Source organism: Scyliorhinus canicula, chromosome 13 (genome assembly GCF_902713615.1).
Source record: "Scyliorhinus canicula chromosome 13, sScyCan1.1, whole genome shotgun sequence".
In the NCBI taxonomy this organism is placed as follows: Eukaryota; Metazoa; Chordata; class Chondrichthyes; order Carcharhiniformes; family Scyliorhinidae; genus Scyliorhinus; species Scyliorhinus canicula.
The window spans coordinates 34,792,949-34,807,713 of NC_052158.1; the positions used below are offsets into that span (position 1 = coordinate 34,792,949).

The following is a 14,765-nucleotide window of genomic DNA, read 5'->3' on the forward strand; positions in this document are numbered from 1 at the left end:
CAGAGTAAAGCTCCCTCTACACTGTCCCCATCAAACAGTCCAGGACAAGTACAGCACGGGGTTAGATATAGGGTAAAGCTCCCTCTACGCTGTCCCTATCAAAAACTCCAGGACAAGTACAGCACGGGGTTAGATGTAGGGTAAAGCTCCCTCTACACTGTCCCTATCAAACACTCCAGGACAGGTACAGCACGGGGTTAGATACAGGGTAAAGCTCCCTCTACACTGTCCCCATCAAACACTCCCAGGACAGGTACAGCACGGGGTTAGATACAGAGCAAATCTCCCTCTACACTGTCCCCATCAAACACTCCCAGGGCAGGTACAGCACGGGGTTAGATACAGAGTAAAGCTCCCTCTGCACTGTCCCCATCAAACACTCCCAGGACAGGTACAGCACGGGGTTAGATACAGAGCAAAGCTCCCTCTACACTGTCCCCATCAAGCACTCCCAGGGCAGGTACAGCACAGGGTTAGATACAGAGTAAAGCTTCCTCTTCACTGTCCCCATCAAACACTCCCAGGGCAGGTACAGCATGGGGTTAGATACAGAGTAAAGCTCCCTCTACGCTGTCCCTATCAAACACTCCAGGACAAGTACAGCACGGGGTTAGATATAGGGTAAAGCTCCCTCTACACTGTCTCTATCAAACACTCCAGGACAGGTACAGCACGGGGTTAGATACAGGGTAAAGCTCCCTCTACACTGTCCGCATCAAACACTCCAGGACAAGTACAGCAAGGTGTTAGGATACAGAGTAAAGCTCCCTCTACATTGTCCCCATCAAACACTCCAGGACAAGTACAGCACGTGGTTAGATACAGAGTAAAGCTCCCTCTACACCGTCCCCATCAAACACTCCAGGACAAGTACAGCACGGGGTTAGATATAGGGTAAAGCTCCCTCTGCATCTCGTTCCCCCCAAAAAAGTGCTTTAATTCCAACCTGAGTCAAGCTGCCTTTTGCTGTAGAAACCCAACAATTAACATCTGCCAACATGTGGCTGACACCTCCTCAGGGAGATTGCTCACTGAGATACACAATATGGGAAACTATATTTTGGGGTTCAGAGTGGAGAACCTTTGAAAAAGACCCTGACATTCATTGTGCACCCATTGTGAACCAGGTAATTGTGAGGAGTGTCCTGGAGGTGAAGGATAAGTGCCTGACCCAGTACATCTTGAACGTTCCTGCTGCAGTCCCACGCTGCAGCAAACAATGTTCACGAATGTCCCCCTTCGGAAAAGAAACCCTGCCCGCCCTTACCCGTCCGGGGTGACATGTGACTCCAGACCCACAGCAACATGGCTGGCTCTTAAATGCCCCTCTCGGAAACGGCCGAGCGAGGGGCAGTTAGGCCAATTAGGGATGGGCAACAAATGCTGGACCCTAGCCAGCGAAGCCAGAAAGATAAAAAGCACTAGGCTCACCAGCACCCCTCCCTCACCTGTCAAAGATGGCTCCAACGCCTGCGCTGTGCGCGCTGTTGCGGTGCACGTGAAGTCCGGTGGCGAGCAGGATCCCATCCCTCACTGTGATCGACCGGTGCGAGAACGAGGCGATCAGGAGCTCATTCCAACCTGGAGGGACGAGACAAGGCTCAATGTCAGGAAGAGGCAGACACCAGGGAGGGGAAAGGGAGGGTGAGGTGAAATGTGGGCATTTGGAACTGCAGCACAGTGGTAATGTCACAAGGCTAGTGATCTATCTGAAGGGCTGGACAACTGCTCTGGACACTTCAGCTCAAAACCTACCATAGCAGCTGAAGGAATTTAATCTTTTTTTTCTTTATTCTTCCATGGGATGCGGGGGGCATTGGGGTCGGTGAGCATTTGTTGCCCATTCCTAATTGTCCGTGAACTGAATGGCTTGCTGGGCCATTTCAGTCAACCAAATTGCTGTGGACCCTGGAGTCACATGTAGGCCAGACCAGGTGAGGACGGCAGATTTCCTTTCCAAACGGGGTCATCAGTGAACAAGGCGGATTTTAGCGACAATCGATGATCGTTGTCATGGTCACCATCACGGAGACTCGCTTCAAATTCCAGATTTTTATCAATTGAATTTAGATTCCACCCGCTGCCCTGGTGGGATTTCAACCCATGTGAACCCAGAGCGTTAGCCCCACAATAACAAGTCCAATTACATTAGCACCATCTCCCCTGTTGGAGCATTGATGTGGAATAAACTTACCAGATTGTCAGAAAAACCCATCCGGTTCACTAAGGTCCCTTGAGGAAAGGGAATTTGCCTTCCTTACCCTGGTCTGGCCCACAGACCCACTGCAATGTGGCTGCTCTTCAAAATGGCCCCAGCAAGCTGCACAGTTGTAAATGCCTCACTACCACCTACTCGAGGACAACTTAGGAATGGGCCGAAGAAAAAGAAAATGCCTCGCCAATGCCCTACTCCAACCCATTGTCAATCCGGCCATGGAGCTCTCCTCGCCAGCCCGCCCTCCCGCTTACCACCACCTACAATCGTCACAAATCAAAGAGGGCAGCACAGTGGTAAGCACTGTTGCTTCACAGCTCCAGGGTCCCAGGTTCGATTCCTGGCTTGGGACACCGTCTGTGCCGAGTCTGCACGTGCTCCCCGTGGGTTTCCTCTGGGTACTCCGGTTTAGTCCCACAGCCCAAAGTTGTGCAGGTTAGGTGAATTGGCCATGATAAATTGCCCTTAAGTGTCCACAAAAAAAGGTTTGGTGGGGTTACTGGGTTACGGGGATAGGGTGGAGGTGTGGGGTGATCTATCCAAGGGCCGGTGCAGACCCGATGGGTCAAATTGCCTCCTTCTGTACTGCAAAGTCTATGAAACCTTGAGTCAAACGCTAGCTTTCTATCTCCCTGCCCTTCCCCGGCCTGAATAATCTCGGCAATGCAGCCTGTGCCACACCCATGGCATTTTTCTTTACCTCGGGTTCTCACTTGGAACTACCTCGCCACTCCCTCACTGTCACGGGGTCACATGGGATCAAAGCTTCACCCCCCCCACTGGCCCTGGTGACTGTGACGAGTTTGCATGTTCTCCTCGAGTCTGCGTGGGCTTCCTCCCAGTGTTCCGGGTTTCCTCCCACAGTCCAAGGGTGTGCAGGTGAAGTGGGGTTACGGGGATAGGGCAGGGGGACTGGGTCCAGGTAGGGCGCGTTTTCGGAGGGTCGGTACAAACCCGATGGGCCGAATGTCCTCATGCTGCACTGTGGGGATTCTGCGGGTTAATCAATACTATTGATGGGAATCTGGGGTCACTCGGGCTAATCAGCCAAGAGTCTCGCAGCACTGTTACACTAGTTTAGAACGTTTATTCAAGCATTCAGATTGTTTGTTGGAAATAAACAAGTTTGCGTTGAGCCTAAACACTGTGTATCCGTGTAAGTTTGCCCTTTATGCACAGCTGCCTCACGGTCCCAGGTTCAACCCCGGCTCTGAGTCACTGTCCGTGTGGAGTTTGCACATTCTCCCCATGTTTGCGTGGGTTTCGCTCCCACAACCCAAAGATGTGCAGGCTAGGGGGATTGGCCACGCTAAATTGCCCCTTAATTGGAAAAAATGAATTGGGTACTCTAAATTTTTTTTTAAGTTTGTCATTTATAAAATTCCTCAAGTTAAGAATGAACAGCAAGGGTCAAGATGAAAGAATAAAGAAACCAGAATTCCCCTGGTGCTGTGTTAACACTCACTGCACCACCCCTGCCCCCCATTCCCCATGCCAGGAGGGTTACCAGGACACAAAGGGCAACCAGCCAGCACTAGTGGATCACACCTTGCTGTGAAGCGGTCTCGCTCCCCACCCCCAGCCCAATCCCCACCCGACCCCCACCCCGTTCCTCACCTGCTCTCAGCAGGATGACCTGATCGTCCAACGGGAGCTCGGAGAAATGCGGGATTCGCTTTGCCCACTCCACCAGCGTGAAGAGCTGCTTGTCCGCTGCCTGGCAGATATTTGTCACCGGGTCGTTGGGCTGTGGGGAAGGAGTGGGGGTGAGGGATAGTTGGATGGAGGAAGAGAAAAAGAAAGAAAGACACTCCTTGGTTACACAGTGTTTCCCACAGCAAGTGACCCCTCACCTCAGGACGTCCCGAAGCGCTCCTCAGCCAATCCAGTCAGAAGAGGAGTCAGTCACCGCCCTGCAAGGCGACAGGCCAATTCTTTAGCATTCGCCCTGGTTAGCTGCCTCAGCTTGATGTCTCATCTGGAAGACAACGCCTCTTCTGACAGTGCTGCGCTACCTCAGTACTGCACCGGCAGCTGCTAGCTCGGACTCTGTGCCCATGTCTTGAACTCATATCCACCCACAGAGTAACGGTCCCTCTGCACTACCCTCATCAAACACTGCCACCACCCCCAACTCTGACCGCAAAAACTCAATCACATTTCTGCACTCCTTCAACAACCAACTGCAAATCTTACTGGACTTATTCAATTCCAAATGTTATCTCTTGTTTCTCTCGCCTCAGTTGCTGCCAAACCAACACTTTCCCCTTTTATTTCAGTAGCACAGGGCACTGGGGACGGGTTATTGAATTACAGCGGGTAGGGGTTGAGTTAATAAACTACGCAAATTGGTACTGGAAGGGGAAGTTACTGAATTAATGTGAGGAAGCTGGATTAATATCTGTGGAATTCAAGTCCATCATAAAATGGGCTAGCTTGACCTCCTAGCATAGGACAGGAGCATAACTCTGTTTATTAGGATACGAGCATAACTCTGTACCTAACCCTTACTGCACTTGTCCTGGGAGTGTTTGACAGGCACAGTGTAGAAGGAGCTTTACTCTGCATCTAACCCAGTGCTGTACATGTCCTGGGAGTGTTTGATGGGGAGAGCGTAGAGGGAGCTTTACTCTGTATCTAACCCCGTGCTGTACCTGCCCTGGGAGTGTTTGATGGGGAGAGCGTAGAGGGAGCTTTACTCTGTATCTAACCCCGTGCTGTACCTGTCCTGGGAGTGTTTGATGGGGAGAGCGTAGAGGGAGCTTTACTCTGTATCTAACCCCGTGCTGTACCTGTCCTGGGAGTGCTTGATGGGGACAGTGTCGAGGGAGCTTTACTCTGTGTCTAACACCGTGCTGTACCTGTCCTGGGAGTGTTTGATGGGGATAGCATAGAGGGAGCTTTACTCTGTTTCTAACCCTGTGCTGTACCTGTCCTGGGAGTGTTTGATGGGGATAGTGTAGAGGGAGCTTTACTCTGTATCTAACTCAGAGCTGTACCTGTCCTTGGAGTGTTTGATGTGACAGTGTACGATGGGACAGTGTACAAAGAACAAAGAAAAGTACAGCACAGGAACAGGCCCTTCGGCCCTCCAAGCCTGCGCCGACCATGCTGCCCGTCTAAACTAAAATCTTCTACACTTCCGGGATCCATATCCCTCTATTCCCATCCTATTCATGTATTTGTCAAGATGCCCCTTAAATGTCACTATCGTCCCTGCTTCCACCACCTCCTCCGGCAGCGAGTTCCAGGCACCCACTACCCTCTGTGTAAAAACCTTGCCTCGTACATCTCCTCTAAACCTTGCCACTCGCACCTTAAACCTATGCCCCCTAGTAATTGACCCCTCTACCCTGGGAAAAAGTCTTTGACTATCCACTCTGTCTATGCCCCTCATAATTTGGTAGAACTCTTGTCAGGTCACCCCTCAACCTCCGTTGTACCAGTGAGAACAAACAGAGTTTATTCAACCGCTCCTCATAGCTAATGCCCTCCATACCAGGCAACATCCTGGTAAATCTCTTCTGCATCCTCTCTAAAGCCTCCACATCTTTCTGGTAGTGTGGCGACCAGAATTGAACACTATACTCTCAAGTGTGGCCTAACTAAGGTTCTATACAGCAGCAACAAGACCTAAGTTTTTATACTCAATGCCCCAGCCAATGAAGGCAAGCATGCCGTATACCTTCTTTATTACCTTCTCCACCTGTGTTGCCCCTTTCAGTGACCTGTTGATCTATACACCTAGATCTCTCTGACTGTCAATACTTTTGAGGGTTCTACCATTCATTCACTGTATATTCCCTACCTGCATCAGACCTTCCAAAACGAATTACCTGCAGAGGGAGCCTTACTCGGTACCTAATCCCAAGCGGTACCTGTCCAGGGAGTGTTTGATGGGACAGTGTAGTGGGAGCTTTACTCGTTAACTAAGCCCGTGCTTTACCTGTCCTGCGGGTGTTTGAAGGGACAGTGTGGAGGGAGCTTTACTCTACATCGAACACTGTGCTGCACTTGTCCTGGGAGCGTTTGAAGGGACAGTGGAGAGTGAGCTTTACTCTGTATCTAACCCCGTGCTGTACCTGTCCTGGGAGTATTAGAAGGGACAATGTAGAGGGAGCTTTACTCTGTATCTAACCCCGTGCTGTACCTGTCCTGGGAGTGTTTGATGGGACAGTGTACAGGGAGCTTTACTCTGTATCTAACCCCGTGCAGTACCTGTCCTGGGAGTGTTTGATGGGACAGTGTAGAGGGAGGTTTACTCTGTATCTAACACCGTGCTGTACCTGTTCTGGGAGTGTTTGATGGGACAGTGTAGAGTGAGCTTTACTCTGTATCTAACCCCGTGCTGTACCTGTCCTGGGAGTATTAGAAAGGACAATGTAGAGGGAGCTTTACTTTGTATCTAACCCCGTGCTGTACCTGTCCTGGGAGTTTTTGATGGGGACGGTGTAGAGGGAGCTTTACTTTGTATCTAACCCATGCCCTGAGAAGCAGAAACCTTGTCATACTGACTTATTGTGGTAAAAACGCCACAACAAAAAACACATTTGACTGGAATAAAGAACCACCTCAGCTATGCAGAGGAGAATAACTCTACCCCACTGTGTGTTAGGCCAGGCTCATAACATGTGCATGCATCAGTGAGTTAACAAACTCCCAGGCTGGTTTAACCTTCACCACTAAAATCAGAATACGATGCAAACTCCCCATTCATCCCCCAAAGAGGGGGGTCTTTGCAAGTTCTAGTATCCTTCATGTTGGACAACAGCTTAAGTGCTGCCCACTGATAAAAATTCAACCAAAGCCATGCTTGCTTTGGGCAGTGCAAAGATTTGAACTTGTGCTCAGTGACGGTGGAGGGGGAACGGAGGGGAGCTCTACCCTGCCCTCGACGGTGCCTCATGAGTTGCGATTGCTTGATGCTGGCACTGAAGATGCTGGGCGAGGATGCCCCCCCCCTTCCTTGCTGCAACCAATCCTTCAGATAGGGGAGTACAATGCAACCAACTGGAGATCAACAAAATCGACCTACTTTGCCCGAGGTCAACGTTAAATATTAATTCTTTGAATGGATGTGGGGAGCCACTGGCTGGACCGGCATTTGTAGCCCATTCCTCATTGGCTCTGAACGGAGTGTCTCCCTCGGCCATTTCAGCGGGACATGTAAGGGTCAACCATATTGAGGGAGGCCTGGAGTCACTTGTCGTCCAGACCGGGTAAGGATGGCAAATTTCCCACCCTAGAGGGACAGTTATGAACCAGGTGGGCTCTTTAACAATCGGTTATTGTTATCACCTTTACTGAGACTAGCTTTCAATTCCTGATTTATGAACTGAATTTAATTACCACCAGTTGCCGGGGTGGGATTTGACCCCGTGTCCCCCCAGGGACTCTGGGTGATGTGTCCAGTGACATTGCCGTCGCTGTGCCAACATGCCCCCCACACCCCCCCCCCCCCCCCCCCCCCCACTGGAATAGGAGGAGGCCATTCAGCCACGTCACTCCGCTAGCCAATGAGGTCCAATCGGCACCTCAGCTCTGTCTACTCACTGCGGTTCCGTACCTCACTTTTGGCTTTGTGACAAGGCTAAGTGGAAACCCGGGAGTATCACGATCTGACTCCACAGCGTGCTGATGGCAAGTGGCGTGGAGGCCTGTGTGACGTGGTTTGAACTTTCCACCAGGCATCGGACTCTTCGCTCAAGTGGGTACCCTAGCGCGTCGTAAACCTCGCAGTGCCTGCCACATTAGGTGAAGCCAAAGTGCAAACCCTTGCCGACCCAATGAGGTGGGCTGCTGCAGAATCTCAACCCGTGGGCAAATACCCGCAAGCTCGAAGGAGCGCCTGGCAGGCAACAGCGGTTGGGCGCAGACTGCAGTATAACAGCGACAGCACAACCAGCTTGCTGCCAATCCAGCAGTGAAGGGGGAAACCCCCTCCCCCTGGCAATTACTCTGCTATTCTCATCTGCACCTTCTTGGGACCTATCTTAGAACCACAGAAGAGTTATGGTGCAGAGAGGCCATTCAGCCCATCATGTCTAACTGGCCAGAAAAAAGAGGAAAAAATTAACTAAGGGCCATGAACATAGAATGACCACTGGTAAATAATTCAACGCGGGATTTCTTTACCCAGAGTGTGCTGGGAATGTGGAACTCGCTACTGCGAGCAGCGGGCTGTTTAGCACAGGGCTAAATCGCTGGCTTTGAAAGCAGACCAAGCAGGCCAGCAGCATGGTTCGATTCCCGTAACAGCCTCCCCGAACAGGCGCCAGAATGTGGCGACTAGGGGCTTTTCACAGTAACTTCATTTGAAGCCTACTCGTGACAATACGCGATTTTCATTTCATTTCATTGTAGAGAGGAACATTTCTGGGGAAGCTATGTGCAGGCGTATGTTAATGAGTTAAGAGGGGGTGGGAGGGGAGTGACATAGAGAACAGCATGGACCTGCTGGTCCAAATAGACTTCATCTGTACTGTAAATACCTGATAATTCCTCCAGTGTCCTGGAAATTGCAATGTGCCATTTTATCGATTTGACGTCACAATACATACATGTACCAGCAGAGGGAGTCCGAGAGAAAGAGAGAATAAAGGATCCACGTTTAACTGCTCATGCAGATCTAATTCTAGGGCCTTAAAATAAGAACTGTTTCAGGCCACTCTAGCCTAGAAGATGCCTTCCAAGTGCATACTGTTATTGTGCAACATGGCTACTGCAAAGGTGGAGTGATGTAACAGTTGACCATCAGCGGATAGCAGCAACAGAAAGTTTAATTAGGGCAAGAACTATTTAAAGAAAGTATAAAGGAACATTAAACTGCCAGCCAGCGACTCTAACTCATCTCTTGGACTGTACCTGTTCTGCAGGTTTTAGAGGCCCCCAGCTTGCTGGAATCGCACGCCCTGATAGGCCGGGTATCACGTGGCCTCAGAGGTTTGCCGAGGCCTCAGTCAGGGAGGGCACGTGACCCCCCCGATGTTCACCACAATATGGAGCAAGTGTTGATATTTCTCGGCGGTTTGTGGGCAGCTTCAGGAAAGTATCGCAAGATGCTTTGCCACTCACCCTAGGCCATGCCCATCATTCAGCACTCTTGTTATACAAGACATTACTGCTTCTACCGGCTCTCTCAGTTTTACCACTGTGGGGGAGCAGCGTTCTGCAGCCAACAACACATTTAATTTCCCCCCCCCGGCCCCACCAGATTGCACCTCACAAAATAAATAATAATCTTTATTATTGTCACAAGTAGGCTTACATTAACACTGCAATGAAGTTACTGCTAAACTCTGAAGGCAGAAACTTTAACTGGGATCCGAATGCCAAGTGGACGGAACATCAGGATGACGCCCAAGAGTGACAAGCCACATGTGTGTATCAAGTGCTTATAGAGATCGAGTTTCAGAAGGTGAGACACCTGTTTTGTCCAAGTGCCTCATTTTACAGAAATTGGTCAAGGAAAGTATTTTCTCTAATGGCGAAATGGAGAACATGCTCTTGTTTCTGGCCCCAACCTTTTCGACTCATCTTCCTTTGCTTCCTCTTTGGAAATGGGAGTTATTGGATGGGGCGGGTATGCTCCTCACAGGGGTGCTAGCCCTTCCCCCCTGCCCTTCACCGTCATTCCCCGTACCTCTATCCTCAAACTACCACTGTCGTTATGCTGACCTCTGCCTTCAGACATACCCAGAGGCTCCTCGGCCTCACTTTATGCCAGTGCTACTCTGCTGAGGATTATCCTCCCGTTCGCTCCATCCTTAAATAATTACACAGTCCGACATTATCCAGGGGACATAAGCTCGAGGACAAAGGCCCACTCACCCTGTTTTTGCATTTCAGAATGAGAGTTGAGCTCACTTTGAAGCTTTTCAAGATCCATATCAGTCATGATGTTATCGAATGGCGGAGAAAGCTCTAAGGGCTGACACAGTGGCACGGTAGTCAGCACTGCTGCTTCACAGTGCTCAGGACCCGGGTTCGATTATGACCTCTGGTGACCGTCTGTCTGTATGGAGTTTGCAAGCCACCACCGGCCCCCACCATGTCTGCATGGGTTTCCTCCGGTTTCATCCCACAGTCCAAAGATTTTCTTTTTCAAATTTGGAGTACCCAATTCATTTTTTTTTTCCCCAATTAAGGGGCAACGTAGCGTGGCCACGCAAACACGGGGAGAATGTGCAAACCCTACATGGACAGTGACCCAGAGCCGAGATCGAACCTGGGACCTCGGCGCCGTGAGGCAGCAGTGCTAACCACTGCGCCACCGTGCTGCCCTCCCACAGTCCAAAGATGTGCAGGTTTGGTGGATTGTCCATCGTCGCTGTGCAGGGTTATGGGGGTAGGGTGGGGGAGTGGGCCGAGGAAGGGTACTCTTTCGGAGGGTCAGTGCAGACTTGGTAGGCCGAATGGCCTCCTCCTCCACTGTTGGGATACTGTGGCTCACTCCGAAGTCCTATATTCTTCTGCTGCTCTCTATGCTCCTGTGTTCCTTCAGAGGTACTCTGATTGCTTTCACAATTCAACCCACCTGGACTTTTAAAGCAGGAATTAACATGAATAGAAAAAGAGTATTTGTCTGCGTTTCTCGCTTTCTTTCCCAGCCGCACTGCCAGTTATACTTTGAACATCTGTCCACAAAACATGTGATAATTCAAAACACAATGATAAACTAACACACCTGTTGCAGCTTTTGTCTGGTGTTCAACACACTTCGGAAAGTGCAACAAGCTGAGAGTCAGAGGCGAGTCTCAACCCGTCAAAATATTAGTTTGACTTTCCAAAAGCAAAGTTTCAGATAGCGGAAATATCAAATTCCCAATCCATCACCTGGTCTGCGCACAGGAATTCTAAATATTCAAATTGTGACCAGCAGGGTAGCAGGAAAGGAAACTGGGAGATAACTGCAGGCAGTCTTTCCTCATGCTAATTAGCCTTCTGAAAGGGAATGGATGGGGGGGGGGGGGGGGCGCGCGAGGCGAGGCGACCCACACATCGGTCGAATTGTCAATGTCTCCTCCTCGCCTTTCCTCATCTGAACCTATCATCGTTCATGTGCCCGTCTAGCTTCCCATCCTATACATCCAGACAATCTGCTTAGTGAGCTCCACATTCCGCTCACTGGGTAAAGATGTTCTTCTGAATTCCTCCTCGGATAGTGACAGCCTCAAGCTGATGCTCTTTTCCACTGAAGGAAACTTTTTTTTCATAACCGTACATTTTAAGGATCCCCTATTAGCGCACCCCTCAGAACCCCTGGACTGACTCGCTGGCAAATGTCACAGCAGCTACAGCACATTGAAGATCTCACTGCAGTGACAAACTTGAGGCACTACCTTATTCCATCATCTGTATTGCCACAAGTAGGCTTACATTAACACTGCAATGAAGTTACTGTGAAAATCCCCTAGTCGCCACATTTCGGCGCCTGTTCGGGTATACTGCGGGAGAATTCAGAATGTGCAATTCACCTAACAGCACATCTTTCATGACTTGTGGGAGGAAACCGGAGCACCCGGAAGAAACCCACGCAGACACGGGGAGAACGTGCAGACTCCGCACAAGACGGGAATCGAACCTGGGACCCTGGAGCTGTGAAGCAACAGTGCTAACCATTGTGCTACATTGCAGTCAGGGATTCATTCCTCTGAGAAATGCTCGAGTCGCAGTCTTCACCACCCACCAAGGAGCATTACATAGATAGACAAACACATACATATACTTATATGTGCAGATCACAGCATATTATATCCAAATACCTGCTTCTCACTGTCTGCTATGGGCCTAAAAATATCCTCCATAAGACATCGTTTAATGTTCTGTGTGAAGAGCAGGCAGTCTAATGGAATACGTAACCGTTTCTAAATGTGGCAGGAGTGAATGGGAGATGGGGGTGGAAAGAGTCCTGAGTGGGCGGGTTGGAGTGAATGTGGGAGTGGAGGGGGTGTGGCGGGGAGAATGGATCTGGCGCAGAGAGTGGGAGCAGCGGGCGGGGTGGTGGGAGTGGGTGGTGGGAGCGGGAGGGGGTGGTGGGTGCGGGAGGGGGTGTGGGAGGAGCAGCGGAGGGGGTGTGGGCAGTATTGTATTGTGTCATTTATCCAATGCCTGTATACTTGTTCAAACAGCATCTCCTATTCGCTCCTGATCATTGGCAATCAAGCAGTTCTGCATCCTGTACCATACTGACTGGTTCTTACTGCCGTCTCTCTGATTAGGATGGCACATTTAGATGTTTGTTACGTTAGGGAGAAACAACAATTTACATTTAAATAATGTAGTATCAAAAATAGTAAATATAAATCCTGTGTGTAAATTTTACATGAAACTCTGCCCAAATGATGAACTGGAATACTGGAATACTTACAGATTCCAGTAAATACTGCCAGAGGAGCTGTGGTGGGGGGAACGAGTGGTGGGGGGGGCAGAGTGGGGGCATGGGAGGGCGGGATGTGGGAGCAGGGGAGGGCGGGATGTGGGAGCAGGGGAGGGCGGGATGTGGGAGCAGGGGAGGGCGGGATGTGGGAGCAGGGGAGGGCGGGATGTGGGAGCAGGGGAGGGCGGGATGTGGGAGCAGGGGAGGGCGGGATGTGGGAGCAGGGGAGGGCGGGATGTGGGAGCAGGGGAGGGCGGGATGTGGGAGCAGGGGAGGGCGGGATGTGGGAGCAGGGGAGGGCGGGATGTGGGAGCAGGGGAGGGCGGGATGTGGGAGCAGGGGAGGGCGGGATGTGGGAGCAGGGGAGGGCGGGATGTGGGAGCAGGGGAGGGCGGGATGTGGGAGCAGGGGAGGGCGGGATGTGGGAGCAGGGGAGGGCGGGATGTGGGAGCAGGGGAGAGCGGGATGTGGGAGCAGGGAAGGGCGGGATGTGGGAGCAGGGGAGGGCGGGATGTGGGAGCAGGGGAGGGCGGGATGTGGGAGCAGGGGAGGGCGGGATGTGGGAGCAGGGGAGGGCGGGATGTGGGAGCAGGGGAGGGCGGGATGTGGGAGCAGGGGAGGGCGGGATGTGGGAGCAGGGGAGGGCGGGATGTGGGAGCAGGGGAGGGCGGGATGTGGGAGCAGGGGAGGGCGGGATGTGGGAGCAGGGGAGGGCGGGATGTGGGAGCAGGGGAGGGCGGGATGTGGGAGCAGGGGAGGGCGGGATGTGGAGCAGGGGAGGGCGGGATGTGGGAGCAGGGGAGGGCGGGATGTGGGAGCAGGGGAGGGCGGGATGTGGGAGCAGGGGAGGGCGGGATGTGGGAGCAGGGGAGGGCGGTATGTGGGAGCAGGGGAGGGCGGGATGTGGGAGCAGGGGAGAGTGGGATGTGGGAGCAGGGGAGGGCGGGATGTCCTACATCAGCTGCACTACCCTCACCTATACAGTTGGTTACATGCTCAGAAAATTCACTCAAATTTGTTTGGAATGACCTCTCTCTGACAAAGCCATGCTGACTATCTCTGATTAAACCCTGCCTCGCCAAGTGGAGATAGATTCTCTCCTTCAGAAACTTCTCCAGTAGTTTCCAAACACTGATGTGTGACTCACTGGTCTGTAGTTCCCTGGTTTGTCTCTACAACCTTTCTTAAATTGTGGGACCACATAAGCTGTTCCCCAGTCCTCTGGCACCTCCCCTGTGGCTAGAGTGGAATTAAAAATTTGGGTCAGAGCCCCTGTAATCTCCTCCCTTGCCTCCCACAGCAGCCTGGGACACAATTCATCCAGACCTGATTTGTCCACTATTCAGCCCGCCAATACCTTGTCACTCCCCCTGACAATTTGCTTAAGAACCTCACAATTTCTCTCCTCGAGTACCAGAACTACCTCCTCATTCTCTTGGGTGAAGACAGATGTGAAATAGTCGTTTAAAACCCTACCAATGTCCACTTTCCCGCCTTATCTCCATAACCTGAGATTGCCTTCCTGATTAAAACATATCTAATGACCCTCTACAACTCTCTGAGGTAAAGAATTCCAGATTCACTACCCTGAGAGAGAAGAAATTCCTTCTTATCTGTCTTAAATGTACGATGCCTTACTCTGAGATTATGCCCTCTGGTCCTAGACTCTCCCACAAGGGAAACATCCTCTCAGCTTCGACCCTGGCGAGCCCACTGAGGAGCTTGCAGGTCTCAATAAAGTCATCTCTCATTCACTTAAAGCTCAATGAGTCCAGGTCCAAACAACTCAGCCTCTCCTCATAAGGAAATCCCTCCATTCCTGGGATCAACCTAGTGAATTTTCTCTGGACTGCCTCCAACGCCAGTATTTCGTTCCTTAGATAAGGGGACCAAAACTGTTCACAGTATTCCAGATGTTGTCTAACTCGTGCCTTGTATAGTTTTATCAGGACTTCCCGATTTTATACTCCATTCCCTTTGAAATAAAAGCTCAACATCCCATTAGCCTTCCCAATTACCTGAACTTGCATATCACAAGGGCCTCTAAATCCCTGGGTGCTGCAACTTTCCGCAGTCCTTCTCAACTTAAATAATATTCAGCTCCTTTTTTCTTCCTGCCAAAGTGCATAACTGCACATTTTCCTACATTACATTTCATCTGCCTGCCAAGAT

The 14,765-nt window shown here is 51.1% G+C and overlaps 1 protein-coding gene across 7 annotated transcripts in view; it reads right to left on the reverse strand.

The window, feature by feature from the left end:
- LOC119975865 (retinoic acid receptor RXR-alpha-B-like) overlaps positions 1-14,765 on the reverse strand; it is a 97,695-nt gene that overhangs the window by 16,901 nt on the left and 66,029 nt on the right. For all 7 annotated transcript variants that reach the window (XM_038815752.1, XM_038815751.1, XM_038815747.1 and 4 more), the window contains exons 7-8: positions 3,833-3,962; positions 1,449-1,581 (exon numbers count right to left, since the gene is read on the reverse strand). In XM_038815752.1, the coding sequence (XP_038671680.1) occupies positions 1,449-1,581; positions 3,833-3,962 (263 nt within the window). The remainder of the gene's footprint in view (positions 1-1,448; positions 1,582-3,832; positions 3,963-14,765) is intronic.